Source organism: Plasmodium gonderi, assembly GCF_002157705.1.
Source record: "Plasmodium gonderi DNA, contig: Chr11, whole genome shotgun sequence".
NCBI classification, from domain to species: Eukaryota; Apicomplexa; class Aconoidasida; order Haemosporida; family Plasmodiidae; genus Plasmodium; species Plasmodium gonderi.
Genome location: NW_021628936.1, coordinates 781,548 through 802,771, shown reverse-complemented (window position 1 = coordinate 802,771; position 21,224 = coordinate 781,548). Strand labels below are relative to the sequence as shown.

Genomic DNA, 21,224 nt, shown 5'->3' with positions numbered 1-21,224 from the left:
AAAAGAAAAATGTTCATCGGAAGGATGACCACACAGAACCAAAAGAACATTTACACCACAAATATAAATACGCATTTTGACACTTGTTAATTCACAGTTTTGTGCACAGAATTATATATTAATTTTTTTTTTTTTTTTTTTTTTTTTTATAACGCGTTAAAAGATGAAAACAAATGAGGAACTGTTACGAAAAGAGGAAGAAGATATATCCAAAACAATTGCCCTGTCCCTAGAGGAGTACCATGCTTCACAAAACAAAAAGAACGAGCAGGTAAGTTTGGGAGAAAAAGGAGATATGCAATTATATATATATATATATATATATGGAGAGAGACAGAGAGGGACAAACGCGACAGGGAGAATAAATGTGTAGAGATGTGAATTTCTCAAATTTTCAATTTTTTCAATTTTTTCCGCACTTGGAAAAACTTCGTAAAGCTGTGCGCGAGATATATCTGCGTTGGACATGCATGTTACGAACACGAATACACACATTGAATGCATGAAAACTGTTTTTAAAACGTTTAAATTGTGTGAATGTTATGACATGTGCCATGACGCATATTTTTACAAAATAAACTGTGGACGTAAAAATTATTTGTTGTATTTACTCTATTTCTGTTAAAGAGGAATGTTGTTTAATTTATTTAAATAACCAATTTTCCCTGTCCCATTTGCATCGATTCACACCGTACAAAAAAAAAAAAAAAAAAAAAAAAAAAAAAAAAAAAAAAAAAAAAAAACATAATTTTTTTAAAAAAAAAAAAAAAAAAAAAAAAAAAAAAAAAAAAAAAAGATAAGACAAACGCATATTTCTTTACGCACGTGTACAGCCCTTATAATTTTGTATTTCTTCATAGAAAATTGGTTTATTCTGAGAAACACTGTGTCCCTTGAGTACACTGAAAACGAATGACATAAATTTGTAAAATGGTGTTTACAGATAGAGAAGGACAGAGTATATAACAGTGTTTTGATGATGCACCATTTTTTTTTTTTTTTGCCCATTTTTCAGGATGAATTTTTAGCAGAAGATGAAAATGATGAAATGTTGCAGGAAGCCATACGATTGTCTATCATAGGATGTAAGAAAAGCAAGGAGGAGAAAAATATAGATACGAATGATTCGTATCGTGATATTGTAAAAAAGAATTTTGATAAAATTACATACTATTTATGTAACAGTCATGAGTCAACAAAAAATCAAAATGATATAATCGATAATAAACTCTTTTGGAAAGATATTTATAAAAATTATAAAAATATATATATTATTATAAGAGATTATATGATAAGTTTAAATAAAAGAAATGAAAAAATGAATGAAGAATCAAGTGATTCCACATCTAGTAGGGAATATTATGATAGTGATTATTCAAGTGATTGTAGTAATAACTCATCTTCCCTTTCGTGTTGCTCATTGGAGCAAATAAAAAAAAATTATAAAAACATAAACTACACAACTAAAGATTATTGTAAGTGGCTAAGAAAAGGAAATAGAAGCAAATGCTTAAACGATCATGTATATGTGAGTTATTTATTAAAAGAAATGAAATTACTTGATGATAGAAATAGCATACACAACTTAGTGTTTGGTGTAAATAATTACAAATACTCCAACAAACAGGATATAAAAAAATGGTTTAATCATAGTATTACATTTTATGAAAGTAAACATATAAATTTTGGACTTCGTCAATTTTTAAGTGGACCCTGTGGACTCATTTCAAGTATACAGGGATATATAATAATTATTTTACTATTTAATTATAAGTATCATTTTTTATGGGATAACAACTACTTCAATATTTTGAAGACAAATGAAGATTTTTTGAACTTCACGAATTCAAGCCATACCATTGATAAATATTCTTCTATCAGTGGATTGAACCAAGCAGGATTACAAAATAAGGATTCCACTGGCGAACATGACAAGGCAAAAGTAGGAAGTACGACACAATCTCATTATGATTCACATATATCAAACAGTGATAATCGCGAGGAGAAAATTTCTGAGTGTTACCAGAGAAACCTTTCCATACAATTCCATGAAGGGGGTGTCGAAAAAACTGAATATACAGCGCCCACTGAATCCCAAATGATAATGGAAGATGAAGAAGACAGAAAAAACTGCTCCATCCAAGAGAATCATTGTCCTTTAGAGTATCAAAAAAATTCCGTGAGGAGTGACAAAAATGAAGAAGAAAATGCAAAGGGATGTTGGAAAATATGCAAGAACACAGATAGGGGAAGTGGAAGCATGGATAGCACAAGTAGCGATAATAATAAAAAAAATGACAATGCTGGTGGTATAGATTTGGAGAAGGAAGAAAGATGTAAAGAGATCCAGGAAAAGGGAAAATCAAATAGAGAAAAGGTAAATAATAAAGATAACGATGGTAATGATAATTCCCATAATGCTGCTGGCAATGATGACAATTGTGATAATGACGATTATGATAGCGAATTTATACAACTAGTAAGAGACAATATAAAAGATTTAAAATATTACTCATTAGTAGAATCTATGGCATATATACTGTACCAATGTACAGACAAATCATATTACATTATAGCATTTTTGTTACCAGAATGTTATGACTATTCATATTACATGAATAGAAGGAATTCAGATGACAGTATGATAAGAGATTTAAAAAAAATAAATATATATTACAAAGAATTTAGTAGTATAAAAGATGTAATAAAATTTTATTTGGAGCATTTTATTATATTTTCTAGCTCAACAGGTGCAATTTCATTTCTATATTCTGTTATATTAACAAGGGGTATAGATAACATTAAAAATGATATGGATGATATAAATCATCCATTAATTGGAATTTATGGGCACTGCTCGCAGGAGCTAGTTAATCTACTTTTGACAGGAAGAGCATGTTCAAATGTGTTTGACAATACCAGCGTTATACATTCCTTTCCACATAACGACGCTGATATGAGTGGAACTATTATGTTCGAAGGGGGGGGAGGAGTAAGTAGAAGGGGCAGCAATAACAGTGGTAGCAATACTGGAATTTTGGGAAATATGAACAGCTTCTGTGGTAGTACTAATAATTCGCCAGTTATAAATCCTATAGGTGATTCAAAATATCACACGAAGAGCTGGAACGCGAATGGCAATGGTGGAAGTGTGTCTAACCCCTCGCTATCTGGGTTAAACAAAAATAACATTATACTCAAAGGAATTAATAAAAGACCATTAATCGGTTTACTAACAGATTTCGAAGCATTTAAATATTGTGAAGTGGGCAGTTTTTATAAATACCCCATTTACCCAATATGGGTTATTAGTAGCTCAAATCATTACACTGTTTTGTTTTCCCTAAATATTAACAACTCCAAGTGCACAAGTGAAGAATTATTTTTATCAAAATTAAATAAAATATGGAATAAATATGATAAAGAGAATAATAAATACATTTTGTCACATTTTATTCCTGAATTCATACAAGATTTGAATTTAAAAGAGGAATATAAAAATATGTTTGATGGTTTTGTTAATGATCTTGATATTCTCCTATACTCAGAATTTAAATCCTTTTATTTGCAGCTGAAACAAAATGACATTAACCAACTTAAAAACTCGGACCCACCGAAAGAAAAATATTTTTATCTATACGATGCTCAAGAGGCTCCGGAGAAATCTATTAATTATTTTCTTTTAAAAGAAGTTGACTATGATGTTTCAAATGATAGCCACTTGAAATTTTTCAACACACGCTGGCCAAACAATACGGTCGAAATTTTGAACAATATCAAAAGACCTACCAAGCATAAGTACGCTTGTTAGCTACTCTAACCCCAAGTGCTCATATCCTTTCCCCCTTTTTTTTTCACCTCATCCACAACCATTATAATTTCTATCGCCACTCTTGACGATATATTATTTTCTCCCAATTTTAGAAAATTATTAAAAAGTGAAAAGGGTGCGATGAAAGTAAAGCGATGTGATGAAAGATGCACAAGAAAAAGCACCAAACCGCACATACCTCTCCTCCCCACATAGAGGAGGCATTCTCTTTTCCATGTAAAACGTGAGTCACTGTGTCGATAATGTTGGAGAAGTGGGAGTGTGTGTGTGTATCTAAACTGACTTTCCCCCTCTTGGATAATTATCTTTGTTATATTGGAAGAAGATGAGTATAAAAACGTAATTATACAATCGGAAAAACGATTTGTAAACATAATTTCATATGAGCATTTTTTTAATTCCGCTCCATTTTACAATTTTTAGAGTTATAAATCGCCTTTTTGAATGAAGAGACGATTCGAACTTTTTTATTTTTCCCCTCCCCTTTTCTATGCATATTATTTTTTTTTATTCTTTTTCTCACTATTTTTATTGTTACTATTTTTATTGTTACTGTTTTTATTGTTACTGTTTTTATTGTTACTGTTTTTATTGTTACTGTTTTTATTGTTACTATTTTTATTGTTACTGTTTTTATTATTACCATTTTTATTGTTACCATTTTTATTGTTACTGTTTTTATTATTACCATTTTTATTGTTACCATTTTTATTGTTACCATTTTTATTGTTACCATTTTTATTGTTATTTTTATTTTATTTTTTTTTTTTTACGTTCCTCGCTTCTACACATTTGCGCCTTTTATGAACACTTCATACACAAGTGTCCAAAAAAAAAAAAAAAAAAAAAAATGCAAATATGAAGTTATCAGTTTATCTACTTTGCAGTTTTTAATTCATGAAAAGAGCCTGTTATGCTTATTCTCAGATACCCGTGCAAATGTGTCCCTTCATGTAAAAGCCACATCCACACGTATTTGCACACAAAACGTATGCACAAACATGTACCATTATACGTGCATTCCTTGCTCCCGATCTGCCATACCCCATGGACAGCGCACCAATTTACTGATTTTTACACTTACAAAAGAAATTTTTATAATAGACATTTTTCGTTTTTGCCATTAATAAAACTTATAACGCGAACTCGACTCATATAAAGGAATATCCCTTTTAAACATATAAAAAAGTTCTTTTTCTTTTTCCCCATCATACTGAGGGGATAAAAAATAAGAACGTTTTGTTGTGTGACGTTACACGCACATATATGTGCATATATGTGTATGCATGTGTATCTATGTCTATGTATACATGCATGCACCTTTTAAGGCATTCATTTATGTGGAAAAATACTGTAATGCAATGACAAAGGTAATGGGGAAATCGGTGTACATATCAGTTCCAGTGCTATTCAAAAAGCATATGGTTCATATTGGGCGAGACTAAGAAAAGGTACAATCTAGTTTTAATATGTAACAATTCCACAAAATGGTTTTAATGTGAAACTTATAATTTATCCAAAAAAAAAAACTAGATCAAAGTGTGAGCGGGGTATGATGATCACATGTAATGAAAGATAGTCTTGTTTTATGGGAACAAATTGGTGGAGTAAAGAACTTATCAAACATTTTTTTTCTTTTATTCTTTTTTTTAAAATAAATGCTTTTCTTTTTTTTCCCTTTTTAAAAAAAAAAATATTTTTATTTATTACTTCTTTTTTTTTTTTTTTTTTTACATCAATTTCCAATGTGTGTTGTTATTATACCTTGCAGGTTTCTTCTAACATTTACGTGAGATTTATACGTCATCTCCGCAGGTGCGTAAAAATTTTTATGTAAAAATAATTTGAGAAGTTCATTATGTCTGCTGAATGAATCTTCAAGAGAAGGAAGATATGATGAATAAATGATTTATGTAAAATAAACCAAATCGAATAGTTCGTATAAATTCTTTTAATTTGTGTCAGTGACATTGATAACAATTCATATGAGAAGTGATATATATAATGGTTGGATTACACGAAAGAAAAAAAAAAAAAAAAAAAAAAAAAAAAAGTAATAGTATTCAAAACACTTGAGCTTTACTTGTTTAGTTAATTTACCAATTTCTACATAATTCAACTTTTGCCATTTTGCGATTTAGCGATTTTTTTTTTTCCTGTAATATGAGTGTTGCACTAGGTTTAACCACCCTATTCAATTTCATCATCCTACTTTGTTTGAGATTTCTACCAGTAAGATCAATTCATGAAGGCAACAAAATTATTACAAATCAAAAAGCATGTCCATTTCGCGTGTTTTCACGTGAAATTTTCACTAAATGGGAATTTCAATCTGTTGTTACGCATGGGTTGTACGTGAAGGGGGTGGGGGGGAAAGAAACCTATAGGGAATTGATATTGAGAAAAGGTGATGAAGGGAAAAATGACTTGCAAAAAATAGGTGAAAGTAATTGCGTTGCATCGATTAAGTCTTGGTGTGAATACAAACATTTGAGCATAAACAAATCTCCAAAAAAAAAAAAAAAAAAAAAAAAAAGCACACCTGGTTAGTGCATACACGATTTTCTGGCTCTACGTTTGAACACCGGAAAACGTTTGACCTATTATTAGGTCTTAAAAAAGATTCATTTAATGATGCATCGGTATAAACCAGTAGCAAGGCAGTAATAAAATTCTCTACTCTATTTCTATGCTCCATTTTTTTACTCCATCTTTTTGCTCCATTTTTTTACTCCATTTTTTTGTTCCATTTTTTTGCTCCATTTTTTTGTTCCATTTCTTTCCTCAAATTCCTTGTTCCCAAAAAATTAATGAAACGAAATTGCTTTAGGAGAAGCTATAACTATATGTAGGGAAAAAGGATGAGTAGAAATAAATAGTCAGAGGGGGGTACCCGGATGATGTAGTAATTTTTTTTTTTTTTTTTTTTTTTGTTTCAGGTTATTTCTCCCCCTTTTATGTATTTTACACCTTCTTCTGCTTTTCTGCGCCCATAGGTGTATATATACACAATGAGTTGTGTTACTCTATACGGGCATCAGTTGGCTAGCCAAATTGACGAGTTAGTGATTCGAAAAATAGCGTACGAAAAGAAAGAATTATTAAGAAGAAAAAAGTTGCCAGAAGAAAAAAATCTTTTCATTATATATTCGAAAAACTTAGTTACATATTCATATCTACACATTCTTTTGAAAAAAAGTTTATACTTAAAGGCTCATGTTAATTTTATACTCATCAGAGTACATAACAGATGTAACCAAAAAAGATTAATAAATTTGATAGAAAAAATAAATAGAAAAGGAAAAAATACTTGGGTCATAATTTTATCCCCTTTATCTCCTCACATAAATAAGTGCTACATATCCAGTTTCATACGTGAAGAGAAAGATGTAGATTGTTCTAATTGTGCCACAATTTGGAAGTTGCTAAACAGTGATGATGATTACAGCGTGGATTGCAGCGGAACATGTGTTGAGACTTGTAATAGCATCAATGGATGTGATGACAGGTGCATAAATTTACCCCCGCCTCTACCCCTTCCAAATGTGGGGGCATCATATTTCTACATAGAATATCGCAACGTTTTCCTGCAGTTGCTTTTTGCGGTTTGCTACTTTTGCAAGATGAAAAAAGGAGAAGATATTTGGATGGATGTTCTTTCCAATTTTCGCACATGGAAGGAGATAAAGAAGAAAAACGATAGAAATGCAGGAGAGGGGAAATACCCAGGCTTACGGCAAGTATTATTGGACAACAACGAGGAGGAAATCCACAAAACTAGTGGCACCAAACTAACAAGCCACTGCAGCAGAGCCAATAACAGCTGCAAGGAAATAGGACAGATAATCGACCGAAACTCAGCAGTATACAATTATTTCAGGAGCAGTGTAAAATATAATCTCCCATGTTGTGTACATGCCATCCTTGTATTTATAAAATATTACAACATCAGTCTGAAAGGGAAAAATGTGTTAATTGTTAATAGAAACGTAAGCATTTTCCTATCTTTGTTTGTCTTTTTTTTGAAATATGATATTTCTACAACTGTTTATGATCCATTGATTGGGAAAATTCTGTGTAGTTACCAAAGTGGGGCCAATAATGGAAATCCAAATGGGGGAAAAGGCTGGTACTTCAATATGAATGAAAGGAAATTACACATCAAAAACGAGAAAGATTTTAAAATAAAATTCAAGATATTTTATAACGCTTACTTGTCTACCAAAAATATGTACAAAAAATTTTCCCACAAAGATATATTATCAATGCAAAAAAATATGAACAAAAGGGTAGTAAGGAATTCGGATATTATAATAATTGGAATTGGTTCCTTTAACATTTTGAAAAAAAATCATATCAAAAAAAGCGCAATTGTTTTGGACTTGGGAATAAATTTGACACAACCTCGAAATAGTTGTATGCAGACATGTACCATGCCCACTTGGGGCATAGATATCCAGTATAAAAATGTGGAAATAATAAATGATCACAATGAATTGGTGAAAATGAAGTATTTGTACAAGAAACAAGTGGGATGTATAAGGAAATGCACAGCATATCGAAAAACCAAGAACATTAAACGTTTCCAAATTGTGGAGAATGCTATAAATATAACAAAGCCCACATGGTTAATTCCTGTCCCTGCAAGAAGTGTTAGGAGTAGAAGTATCTTAAGAACGAAAGTTATCTCAGTCAAAAAAGAAGGATGTAACAGTACTCATTTACATTACTTTAAGGATGATAATATTCCACAATACTACTGGAAATGGGCTAAGGGGAAAAAGAATAAATACAGTAATGTTACTATTTTAAAAAGCGGCAAATCCAAAATTAAATTTTCCAATCGTTTAGCGAAGTATCTACAGAATTACGAAATTGTTGGTGACGCAGATGTAAACTGCAAAAAAAGATGTGCACTTATTTCCAGTGTCCCTGGTGGATTAGGTCTCATCACCACATCGGTATTCTTTTATAATTTGTATTTTAATTAAGATTTCCGTGTAGGAGTATCGACATGGCCCAGATAATGTTCTATCTACCCATATATTCTCCTTTCTGTTGGTAAATCCTGTAAAATTTATTACTCCTTTTGTGTAGCATCTTTTACTCCTCTTTTTTTTTTTTTTTTTTTTTTTTTTTTCCAAGTCGTTAACGTGGCATCACACAAGTACCCACATTTGCAATCTACCAACTGATTTACAATTTCTTCCTTTTTTATTATTTATTTATATTATATATATTTGTGTGTGTGTATTTGTCTATCTTTTTACGTCATCTATAACCTAAGGATTAAAGGACACATCCTTCTTGTTTTAGTAAACATTTCCATGTAGATAATTGTAATGGAAAAGCAAATTTTTACCAAACCAATTGAATTAGTGTCAACTTTTAACTACTGCATTGATGTAGTGTTTATATCTTGTATAGAAAATTAAGAGTTTATAATAAAATGTTTTTATTTGGCACGCTTTGGGGAAAAAAATTTCCATATCTAAAGAAGGTTAAGTAAAAATTAATTCCTAGTACTGTGAAACTATCCCCCTCAGGAGTGTATAGATTAATGTGAGGTATATTCATTCTTTTAGCTTTTTTTTTTTTTTTTTTTTTTTTTTTAATATATACAACTCTTTTTTTTTTTTTTTTTTTTCAATAAAAAGGAGGTAACACTAGCTCTTGTGAATATAACACACAATGTTCATAAATTAGCATGTATTTTTTTTTTTTTTATTTTTTTTTTTTTTTTTTTTTTTTTTTTTTTTTTTTTTTAATATATACAACTCTTCTTATTTATTTTTGTTTTCAATAAAAAGGAGGTAACACTAGCTCTTGTGAATATAACACACAATGTTCATAAATTAGCATGTATTCGTGAGTCATAAATTTAAACGTTTTAGAAATAGATAAAGAAGAAATCCTTTGAGTGTGTTTAAAAATGGAAGTATCTTCTATATATATATATATATATATACACAATTAAATTTGAAAAATATGCAAATATATATGAACATGTACGAAATCAGTTCACAGCATAGGGAAATGTAAGTTTTGAATAAACAGTTATAAGACAAATGCGTGATGAGAAAAAGAAACAAAATGTTATTAAGAAAGACATCACATCTCTCATGAAGGTTGCACATGTAAATACATATCAAATCGATTAAAATTATGCTACACTGGAGAATAGGTTGTTATACTTAGTCGTAATGCTAATTAGTCCTTATGTGTGTAAAAGATAGAAGCACTATGCACTTAAACAAGTTCGTTTAATTTTTTTTTTTTTTTTTTTTTTTCCATATCTCCGTGGCATCTTTGTTAAGGGTTCTAAAATAGTGAAGTAAAATAAGCACGAAGACATAGCTTTCTCTAGACAAAAAAAATAAATAAATAAATAAATAAATAAATGTAATTTATTCGTATTTCTCTTATTTTAATACTTCTATTAAAAGTATATTTCTATTTTGAAAATGTTTATTTTTTTCAGCCTCAATAGTAATATTTTTTGTATTTTTAATAGTGCATAATTTGTTATGTCTTTAAAGGTAGTTTTTTTTTTTTCTTTTTTTTTTTTTTACATACATCACTCTCCAAGTGAAATGTCCTGCCCTACCGCTCGTCCTTTCACTTTTTTTTTTTTTTTTTCGCACATGAAAGTATGTATAAAGTGCTATGAAACAGTGTGCGACTGGTTATTACCTTATTAATATTATTTATTGAATGCATTGTCCTGATACATCATAATGTGTATATTTTTGTATGCAACAAACATAAATCTAATCTTTCTATAAGCGTTTACACATTATTGTAAAAAAGAAAAAGAAATGAACCAAAGTAGTAATATTTTGTCTAAATTAAAAAAAAAGAAAAAAAAGGACAATGAGTTGCTAAATGAAGAATTAAATAAAATTGAGGAGGTATATCGTGCTATTTTTTTTTTTTTTTTTTTATAAATTCCTTGTTATGTTATCAGGTTCATTGAGTTGTTTTTTCGTCTTCTTAATTTATCATACTCTTTTGACCATCTCAATTTATATTTCACCTTTTAAACACAGAAATGGATCAAAACAGATAACGATATAAATGAAAAATCTGCAACAACATCCAAGAGAGAAGTACTAAAAATAAATTTTTTTTTTTTTTTTTACATTCCCTCAAAAAAAGGAAGAGTTGTATATGTTTAAACATTTGCCTTTTTGTTTGTGTACATTTTCGCTTTTTTTTTTTTTTTTTTTTTCTTCCTTTGAAAGGAAATTTTAGAGATTATACAAAAGCAAAATGAATTTAAAAATATAAAAACAACGTCCTCTGACGAAAGTGAAGTACTGAAACGAAAGAAGGCATTCACTCCTTCCCCCAAAAAAAAATAAAAATAAAATAGCATTTAAAAAATGGAATAATTATACAATACACAGGAAAAGACGCTTCCGAAAAAGAGAGAAAACTAGAACATTATTTTTTTTCTCCTCATTTTTAATCGCAGAAAAGTGAAAAAAAGAAGAAAACAAATATTATAAAAAATGATAAAGATCTGTTAAAAGATTTACAAAAACAGATTGATGAAAAAAAGTTAGAGAAATAAAAAATTCGTCAAATAATTAAAAATCAGCATTATATTAATATTCATTCCTAGGAGTGTCTAGTACATAGTTGTAACAAGAGGTATACGTTTCCATGGAGCTGTCTATAATGTTAATTCTCTTTTTGACATTTCTTTAGGCTACAAATGGAAAAACTAAATAGGGAAAACGTGAAGAGAGAAGAAATCGAAACTTTGTATTTCACAGAAATTGAAAAAAAGCAAAAGGAGGAAGAAAAAAATATTATTTTGAAGAATAAAGAAAGCGCACTAATAATAAAGAATCAAATTCAGGAAAATTTTGTATAAAAAAATAGTCATAGATTGTAGATTGGTTGACATGTAGTTGACTATATATGTAGCAACTTTTTTACAATGTATTTTTTTTCTCTCTGCCTCTGCCTCTGCCTCTGCCTCTGTCTCTGTCTCTGTCTCTGTATTTTATCTTTTTTTTTTTTTTACTTGAATAGTTGAGGAAACAAGAAGAAGAGAGAATGAAAATAATTGAGGGAAAACTAATGCAAAAACAGTTTGAGAAGAATAAAATTGAAGAATTGGAGAAGAAAAAAGAAAAGGTAGAAGAGCAGCAAATTCTGTACAGCTATATTCTTGAAAAAAATAAGGAACACATTGAAGGTAATGGAAAAAGGATACAGTATAAAGGAGTATAGTTCTGTAAGATCAGTTGCACATTTACACAAGTTAATGAATATAAAATGGAGAATTAGATGTACAGACCGCTTCTGCAAATTATATTTGAAAAAATGTGGACACCGACATTTGCAAGGGCACAAATCAGTTGCATTTATTATGACGAGGATTACCCATATTTATATGCTTCAAAAAGAAATATATGTAATTCCATGCACGTGTGCATGCAGGTCGTCACATTTGTGCATACTACAAATAGATACTTATGCGTATTATATTACACCTCTTTTTCCTTTTGAGCAGCTGTGAATGCGCGAAAAACAGAAGAAAAGATAAAAGACGCGGAGTAATAAAATAAATAATGGAGAAATATTTGAACACATTTTTTTATTTTTAAATTATGAAGAATTTGATCTGCAAGGACATATCTTACTCAACTTTTTTTTTCTTTAAAAAAAAAAATGTAGATATATAAAATACCAGGTGGAAAAGGCAAAGAGAGAAAAGGAACACGATGAAAAAATGAAACGAGAAAAAGAAGAAAAAGAAAAAGAAATTCATGAAATACGAATGAAACAGAAAAAAAATGTGGAATTACAAGCTCATTTTGACGAAATACAAGCTATTAAGTATTGATTTATATTTTCATAGCAAACGATACATTATAATAGAGAAATTATGTCTTTCTTTTTATTGTGTAAAATCATTTGTGTCTTTTGAAAATTTTACCACTTACAGGTGGCAAAAGGAAGCCAAGCGGAAGGAAGAAGAAAAAAGACTTTTGGAGGAAGAAGAAAAAAAAAAGAAAATAGAGGAATTAAAAAAATCTAGACTAGTTGCAATGGTTAGAGACATGCGTTGGGTTTAGAAAAAGTGCCACATATGTAGGAATATCTTTACAGCTCCATTAGTAGTGTTATACTTTCCTTTCAAGTGCAATGTCTTACTATGCTATGCTTCATGTTTTTACAGGAATTGAAAAAGAAGAAAAAAATAGAGCTAATAAGGGAAGGCCAAATAGAGGCAGAGAATTCGAAAAAAATACACCAACTATATGTACTAATTTAAAAAAAAAAAAATAAATAAGGAATCTGAGTGTGTTTACATGCACATATATACAAATATGAAAACATGAAATTATTCATAAATATTATACACCTTTGTAAGCGCGGAGGTACATGCAACATAACACCATACATTTGGTTCAGGAAAAGGAAAAATTAGAAAACATAGAAAAAGAGAAATTGAAGAAAATAGATTATTATGAGAATTTAACCAAACTCGTTAATTTAAAAAAAAAAACAAATAAACAAAAAATAAAAAAAAAATGAAAAATAATGAAAGGAATTTAAAGGAAATTAGATACATGGTGATTCACCCCCTCCTCAAAGGGAATAACGACTCAATAATAACACTTGCCAATGCTAGCATGAAGAAAAAAAAAGCAAAAAAAACAAATAAAATTATAAAAGACGAACAAAAGGGGTAAATATATCAAGTGTATCAAGTATATCAAATATTTCAAATGCTTCAAATGTTTCAAGTGTTTCACATGCACAAACAACATGAACAAGTGGGAATGATAAAAATACCATACACATTCATTTTCTTCACAAGAATAATGCACAGAGGACAAATTCAAAGTGTATACATGAATACACGTTCACGTATACGTGCACATGTATATATACATCCACCTATACATATGTGTATGCCAAAATGCAGACTTTCCCCGCCTTTTTTTTTTTTTTTTTTTCCTACTTAAACTTCCTTTTTTTGACATTTAATTTTAAATTTAAATCAACTTTTGGTGGAACTTCCAACCCAAAATTCTTCGAAGTCAAGAGCAAATTCAAATTGTTCACGTCGAAAACATCCTTCAGTGCATAGGTAATGTAACCCTAAAGAAAGAAACAAAGTAATAGACATATTATGCCGAATTATTATCTATGCATGTGTATATGTGTATCTTGATGTATAATGGATCTTACGTATGCACACATACACATGTAAACACGACAGATCGAAAATTTTGTAACAAACAGAATAGTAATTCTTTTAAAAGCAACTGTATGTAAAAAAAAAAAAAAAAAAAATGTACACATAACAATGGGACATTCTATTTTATTTTTCTTTTTTTTGTGCGACACATTGTGCACGAACTTACATTTAAATATGATTTAAAGGCATCCCGTGCCATCTTATGCAAGTGGAAATTTTTAGTAACAATGGACTGTATGTGCGATTGCACATTTATGAGCTTACTTGGGTCATACGAAAATTGATTAATTGGGATGTTATAAAATTTTAAATAGTTTAAAAATTTTAATTCATGTTTCATAAGAAATATGATAGCAGAACCACTTGAATCTTTTCCTCTACATGTCCTACCTACTCTATGTATATACTCTTTGGAATCATCTGGGGGGTCATACTGAATAATATAATTAACATTAGGAATATCCAATCCTCTAGCAGCAACATTTGTACATAATAAAATAGCACTTTGCGCTGAGGAAAATTCGTTAAAACTTTTAAGACGTTTATTTTGTTTTTTTTTTCCATGAATACAAAAGGTAGGTATATCAATATAATTTAACAAATCGTTATAAAATTGAACAGACATACAATTGTTAAAGAAGACCATAATTTTTTTCGAAAGATTTCTTTTTAAAAATGTAAATAACAAAAGAAATCTTTTATCCTCATCAACTAAAGCATATCCTTGTTGTAATCTTTCAACAGTGGCAATTTTAGTTGTTACTTCTATAAATACAGGTTTCTGAAGAGAAAGCCTTATTAAATTTTCGACTTTGGTTGTTTGAGTAGCTGAAAATAAGGCAGTTTGTCTTTTTTTCGGTAGTCTTTTTATAATTAAATTAATTTCTTCTTCAAAACCAATTTGAAGCAATCTATCGGCTTCATCTATAATTAGGGATATTAAATTTTTATAAATAAATTCTTTTGTATTTTGCATATGATCTAGTAATCTACCGGGTGTTGCAATCAATATATTTATGCCATGAATAAATTTTTTTTTTTCTTCATTCCTACTTGTTCCACCGATAATTATCCCATTTGTTTGGGGAATATATTTGCATAAATCTTTACATACTTGATATATTTGAAGACATAGTTCTCTTGTTGGAGATATTATTAATACTCCTGTTCCATTTTTTGGTAAAAATTTAATATTATATAAAATGTTTATGGATGGTACAAGAAATGCTAAGGTTTTTCCTGACCCAGTTTTGGCTGCTCCTAGTATATCTTTTCCGTTTAAAAAATGTGGAATACATTTGGCTTGAATTTCTGTTAGGGTTACAAAATTTAGCTCCTTTAATCCTTTTTTTAATGATTCACATATGTTTAGTTCTTCGAATTTTGTTTGACTGTAAAATGTTTCTTTTTTTTCAATATCAAGTGTGGGTGCGTTGTTCTCTGTAGTTTTGCTTTTCTCATTGGAGATATCATTTGATGCAGCATTAAGCTTCTCATCTGAATTTGTGCTTGGGTCTGGATTTGTATCTGCATCGGCATTTTCCTTTTCATAACAATTATCCGAGTTCTTTTTCGAACTTCCCGATTTACATTCATTTTCATTGCTTTGGCATTCTTCAGACTCTCTATTGGCACTGCCCATATGTTCTAAGTTATTCATACAAGTTATTTCGTCTCCTATTTCGTTACCACTTAAATTTTTGTCCTCAATAATGTTCAATTTTCTTTTTTCACCTCTTTTCTTTTCCATTGTATTTAGTGTTACCCCTTTTTCAGATTCGTCCTTCTTATTGTTATCGTCACTAACAGATTCATCATCCTTATCCGTGTGGTCACATTCCTCCATTTTTGTTTTTTCCTTATCCATTATTTTCTTCACTTTTAGTAATGGTTATATGGGGTAGGGCCGATATGTTCGAACTGTCGAAACTGTGTTTCTCCCCTTGACACTACTTCGTGTTGTTATATATGTAAATAAACTTGAAGGACCGTTCAGGTGCACGCATAAATATGCGTTAGCATCTATATAGGTAAAATGAAATAAGCCAAAGTAGCAATTTTGGCTGAAAAAAGGTGTAACTATCTATCTTAATGATTACGCCTTTTTTTTTCTTTCCTTCTTTCTTTCTTTCTTTCCTTCCTTCCTTCCTTTTTTTTTTTTTTTTTTTTTTTTACTTTCCAAAAGGTTACATTTTTTTTAAAAAAATTTATTCAAATGAATTATATATGTTTACGAAAAAAAGGGAGGTTGTTCATTTTTTGTAAAAACTAATGGTTATTGCGGATTTGCGTCATTTGATGTTTACAAGGATTAAGATAAGAAAAAAGGGAAAAAAATAGATACCCTAAATAACAGAAGGAGAAAAAATTAAAACAATGGGAAATATTGATAAAAAGATAACTTTAAAAGGTTTTCCTAAAAAAATTGCAAAAAGTGTATATAGATATTGTGTTTTCAACTCGAATTTGTTTTTTTCCTTATTTAAAAAATATTTTTAATGCTACAAGAATTATGATAAAAACGGTTGAGAGGGAAAATAAGGTTACTGAATAATTATCAAAAATGAGAATTTATAAAATGGGAGAAATGTTACAATCGAGAAGAGGTAAAAAGTGGAAAATAAAAAAAAAAAAAAAAAAAAGAAAAAAAAAAGATAATATAAAGTGAAAATTTTTTTTTATGGCCTTTTTGCAGATTGCAGTCTATATTTAAGCACAGCCTTTTCAGAATCAAACTTGTAAGGAATATTCTCGGATTTGCATTTAGTGCATCGTATGTGATGAATCAAAAAAGAAAAAAAAGATCATATAAAATTCAGTGGTATTTTCAATTTTAATATGCTTAATATGTTGGGAACATTTATGAAAGAAATAATTTCAATATGACTAAAGGAAAACTAATTTTTGAAAAAATCGTCTTCATTATTAAGGGGCATTACTATCAAAAAACAAATTTTTACTTTTCTCTTTCAAGTCTTTTTTATATTAAAGTGGAAAAAAATAAAATAAAATAAAATGTCATTCTTTTGTGGATCAAGGTTATTTTTTTTTGACAATGTGAAGAAAGTTCCAAATAGCTCATAAAGCAGAAATTATGATTTGTTCATAAAACACCTATTAGACATAAATTTGTCTTTTAACTTATTTAAGGGACTATGATAAGATTATGAAAAAAAAAAAGAAAAAACAGGAAATTTTTACTAACCTTCTTTCCCTTTTTAAAAACTTATTTGGATAAGTATTATCATATATATGTATTTTTCTTTTTGACATATTGAAATAAAAGTGGGGAATATATATGCATATTTCTCATTTTTAATGGTTGCAAGCATATATATATTCCTAAAAGGCACACTTACATCTGTTTTGACATGATCCGTGTTAGTACATTATACTTTCTTCACTCTAGGGAAGTAAAAAAAAAAATAAAAAAAAAAATTTATAAAAATTGCAAATGGAGAAAACCTACACACAGACATTAATTTTACGTCATTATATTAAAAGGATAAAGTCCATGTAAACTATAAAAATTAGGGGATTTAAGTAAATTAGTGAATGTATACACAGACGTACATGTGAAAAAGTTGTGGGAAGGTGGAAAAAAAAAAAAAAAAAAAAAAAAAAGAAAAACTCTCGTCGACACAATATCATATATTCCCCTATGTTTTATTAATATACAATAAATAATGAACGATATGCCCAGACAGTTAACACTCGCATAGTGATGTTTATGGAAAAAAGACAAAGGGGAATTATTCTGCATTCTAATTATCACAAGCGTAAAGAGGATTACTGAAATGAGCATTCTACGACATTCTTATAGGAAAAATGGCATAAAAAAAAAAAAAAAAAAGTTGAAAAACTCGAAAAAATGAAATAAATTGGGGTATCTCATGTTATTTTTCCTCATGGTTGGATTGGGAAATGTTTGTGCATTATATATATGCTACAAGAATGTTTATCTCTGATATTTTTCCTTTTGTGTAAATTCATGCTACCTGCAGTTACTCATATTTAATCGTATTTGTTCACGTGATGCACTTCTCGCACATTTAAAAAAAAAAAAAAAAAAAAAAAACTCCTTTAAATATGTAAATACTCACTCCCGTATGCACGTTTTCTGCTTTCATTTGTCTTATTTCACTTTTGATAAGTTTGCGTATTATTTGCATACATACTTAATCTTAACCGCGCTGCAATGAGGTGTTTTACGCCTACGAGGAAAATTATGAAATGTTGTGCAAAGTATGCACAAAAATTGCATAAAAGTGCGTAAATGATATGAACTCCAGATTTTGTGTGAAACGAATAACGGTTTATTTATTTAATGATTTATTTAACTGTTTATTTGGTTATTTATTTAACTGTTTATTTGGTTATTTATATAACTGTATATTTGGTTATTTGTTTAACTTTTTATTTAGTTAATTATTTAACTTTTTATTTAGTTAATTGTTTAACTGTTTAACTGTTTATTTAGTTATTTATCTTTTATTTTTATTTCGTCCCACAAAATTTCCAAAAAGTTATTTGCCCATTTTTGCTATCGCGCGTAATATGACAAAAGTATACATATGAAAACACAGAATATAAGCAAAACTTTAAGAGGATGAATTTTCAAATACATTCCTTGTCTCCTCACCACTGCATAAAAATATTTTCCACATTAAATCCATGATTGATTAATTTTAAAAAAATAAGCAAAAGGCAAAATAAGCCGTTCTACTTACATTCTCGATTTTTTTTATTTTTTTTTTCCAATTTTTTATTTTTTACAGAATGATTTGAGAAAAGATAAAACTAGCAACGTTTCCGAATTGTCAAAATTGAGATAGTGAAAACTTATAACCCTAGGGGAAGAAATCAAATCACAATACGTGTATATGTATTCATATGCCTTTACGCACACGTACATACGTATGCACATGTTTCGTATGAAAAGGGGGGTTGACTCCTGTTTTTCTTAGGTAGTATATGAAACAGTAACGAGAGAACATACGACCGTCGTAACGCCTGTTGTGTGTGACAAACAGATAAGAAAAAATATCAAACATAAAAAAGATAGACGAAAGATAGACAAATAGAGGGTTTATGTTGTGAATATTGGATAGAGCGATAAGACAAAAAAAAAAAAAAAAAAAAAAAAAAAATTTGTAGATCTCTAAGATACAATGGGAGGATTTGGTAGCAAAAATTTAGAATATTACAACTATGCTAGCATGAAATTGCTTGACAGGGATAAATACTCAAGTGATGAAGAAGACAATTATTGTAGGGAAGATGCTATACGGGAAGTAATTAAAAAAGCAAGAGGAATACGCAATTGTAATTATAAAGAAGCAATGAATTTATATTTAAAAGCATTAAAAATGTTAAAAAAAATAAAAGAAAACAATTCTAGGATATATAAAAATGTTCTCGAATTTGAAATAAGACCACAAGAATTAGCAAAAAACAAATCATTAAATTCTAGTTGGGAAAAAAATAGTTATATAGAAAAAGAAAATGAAAAAAATCATGTTTCTACTTCACCGAATGATAATAATCAAGCTATTTCCATAAATAACAAAATTGCTTCTTTGTATAACGAAATTGCGGACCTTTGTTGTATACATGATTTTATAGAAAAATCTCTATTTTATTATGACAAAGCTTGTTCATATAATCCATCAAAAATTGATTATATATATAAAAAGGGGGTTTTATTTCAACAAATGAATGACACAGAAAGGGCCATTAATACCTTTAGAATAATCCTCAACGCTGAACCTAATCATATTCCAACTTTGTTTTCATTAGGAAATTTGTACAGATATATTGATAACAACATTGCTCTTTCATATTTTGAGGCTATACTTAAAATAGAGCCAAATCATACCGAAGTTTTATCCCTCATTGCATCGTGTTATGATAACTTAGGCAAACTAAATGAAGCAATTTCTTATCAGAATAAGGCTGTCCAGATAAACCCTGATAATTTTAACCACAAGAAGTTTGCCCAAAGGCTTATCGAAATGAAGTCCCAAAATTGAGCTTATTACTTTCGTCATTTTATTGCAATATTTTATTTCATTATCTTATTTCATTATCTTATTTCATTATCTTATTTCATTATTTTATTTCAATGTATTATTTCAATGTATTATTTTTCATTATCCTATTTCATTATTCTATTTCGTTGTTTGATTCCATTATTTAAGTCCATTATTTGAATCCATTATTTTATTCCACTATTTTACGTTACTTCTTTACGCTACCATTTTCTTTTTCTATTTTATTTTTTTTGTTAAAAGATCACTGATTGAGGTTAATTTTTCCCCACCCGCATTTATACATTCAAAGGAATGTGTACCTTTATGCACACTGATGAGTTTTCATCCATTTAGACGTGTATACATATACATATATATGTATATGTACACATTATATGCGCTTTTTTATGTCATTCCTCAGATAAATGCAGAGTGCATAAGAACGGCTCCAGCTGCAAACTGCCCATTATCATTTGCCGAACACAGTGATCAACAAAATTACTTTACCTCATTGTGATTTTTTTTTTCCCCCTTTCATTTTATTTTCTACGTATCGATAAATTGTTAAATCGGTTCATCACGTGGGTTCACACATGCGTGTATACACACGTATGTTTTGGAGTGTATGTATTATACCTTTCCCCTATGTACATAAATATACGTATATTTTTTTTTCCACTTTACCAATTTTTGCTCAAAATTTTACCCGAAGCGCAGATACAAATACACAATTTTAATACCATTCAGATAATATATTGCAGACCGTACGTAAAAGTCTACTGTTTATCACTAGCGGTAAAAATGAGATAGTGCATTTACCCTTATTTAATACACATCAATATGCTTTCTTTAATAAGTTTTGTTCCCCCTCATCCCCAGATAAAGGGGTAGAGAGGAGTAGGATTTGGTGCAGTTTCGGAAAAGTTTACACATATGATCGGAGAATAACGAGAAAAAAAAGAAAAGAAAAGAACAACTGTTTCATTCACAAAATGGAAGAAAAAGAAAAAAAAAAAAAAATGAAAAGCATAATTGTTTCATTTACAGAATGGAAGAAAAAGAGAAGAAAAAAAAAAAAAAAAATGAAAAGCATAGTTGTTTCATTCACAAAATTACAAAAAAAAAAAAAAAAAAA

General features: G+C 29.1%; 5 protein-coding genes across 5 annotated transcripts; 4 read left to right on the top strand and 1 right to left on the bottom strand.

Moving 5' to 3' along the window:
• Positions 1-163: 163 nt before the first annotated feature.
• PGO_111750 (hypothetical protein, conserved) lies at positions 164-3,811 on the top strand (the record flags this gene model as incomplete). The annotated part of the gene is made up of 2 exons (XM_028688513.1): positions 164-271; positions 1,016-3,811. The coding sequence occupies 2 exons, from the start codon at positions 164-166 to the stop codon at positions 3,809-3,811; spliced, it is 2,904 nt and encodes a 967-aa protein (XP_028544314.1).
• Positions 3,812-6,843: 3,032 nt separating this feature from the next.
• On the top strand, positions 6,844-8,823 carry PGO_111740 (bifunctional methylenetetrahydrofolate dehydrogenase/cyclohydrolase; the record flags this gene model as incomplete). The annotated part of the gene is made up of 1 exon (XM_028688512.1): positions 6,844-8,823. The coding sequence occupies one exon, from the start codon at positions 6,844-6,846 to the stop codon at positions 8,821-8,823; it is 1,980 nt and encodes a 659-aa protein (XP_028544313.1).
• A 1,827-nt stretch (positions 8,824-10,650) lies between these two features.
• On the top strand, positions 10,651-13,387 carry PGO_111730 (hypothetical protein, conserved; the record flags this gene model as incomplete). Its single annotated transcript, XM_028688511.1, has 11 exons — positions 10,651-10,743; positions 10,882-10,941; positions 11,077-11,148; positions 11,310-11,395; positions 11,546-11,708; positions 11,876-12,041; positions 12,360-12,402; positions 12,524-12,685; positions 12,795-12,900; positions 13,029-13,112; positions 13,265-13,387. The coding sequence occupies 11 exons, from the start codon at positions 10,651-10,653 to the stop codon at positions 13,385-13,387; spliced, it is 1,158 nt and encodes a 385-aa protein (XP_028544312.1).
• A 426-nt stretch (positions 13,388-13,813) lies between these two features.
• Positions 13,814-15,924, bottom strand: PGO_111720 (ATP-dependent RNA helicase HAS1; the record flags this gene model as incomplete). Its single annotated transcript, XM_028688510.1, has 2 exons — positions 13,814-13,957; positions 14,224-15,924. The coding sequence occupies 2 exons, from the start codon at positions 15,922-15,924 to the stop codon at positions 13,814-13,816; spliced, it is 1,845 nt and encodes a 614-aa protein (XP_028544311.1).
• A 3,304-nt stretch (positions 15,925-19,228) lies between these two features.
• Positions 19,229-20,089, top strand: PGO_111710 (hypothetical protein, conserved; the record flags this gene model as incomplete). Its single annotated transcript, XM_028688509.1, has 1 exon — positions 19,229-20,089. One exon carries the CDS (start codon positions 19,229-19,231, stop codon positions 20,087-20,089), a length of 861 nt encoding a protein of 286 aa, XP_028544310.1.
• Positions 20,090-21,224: the final 1,135 nt, after the last annotated feature.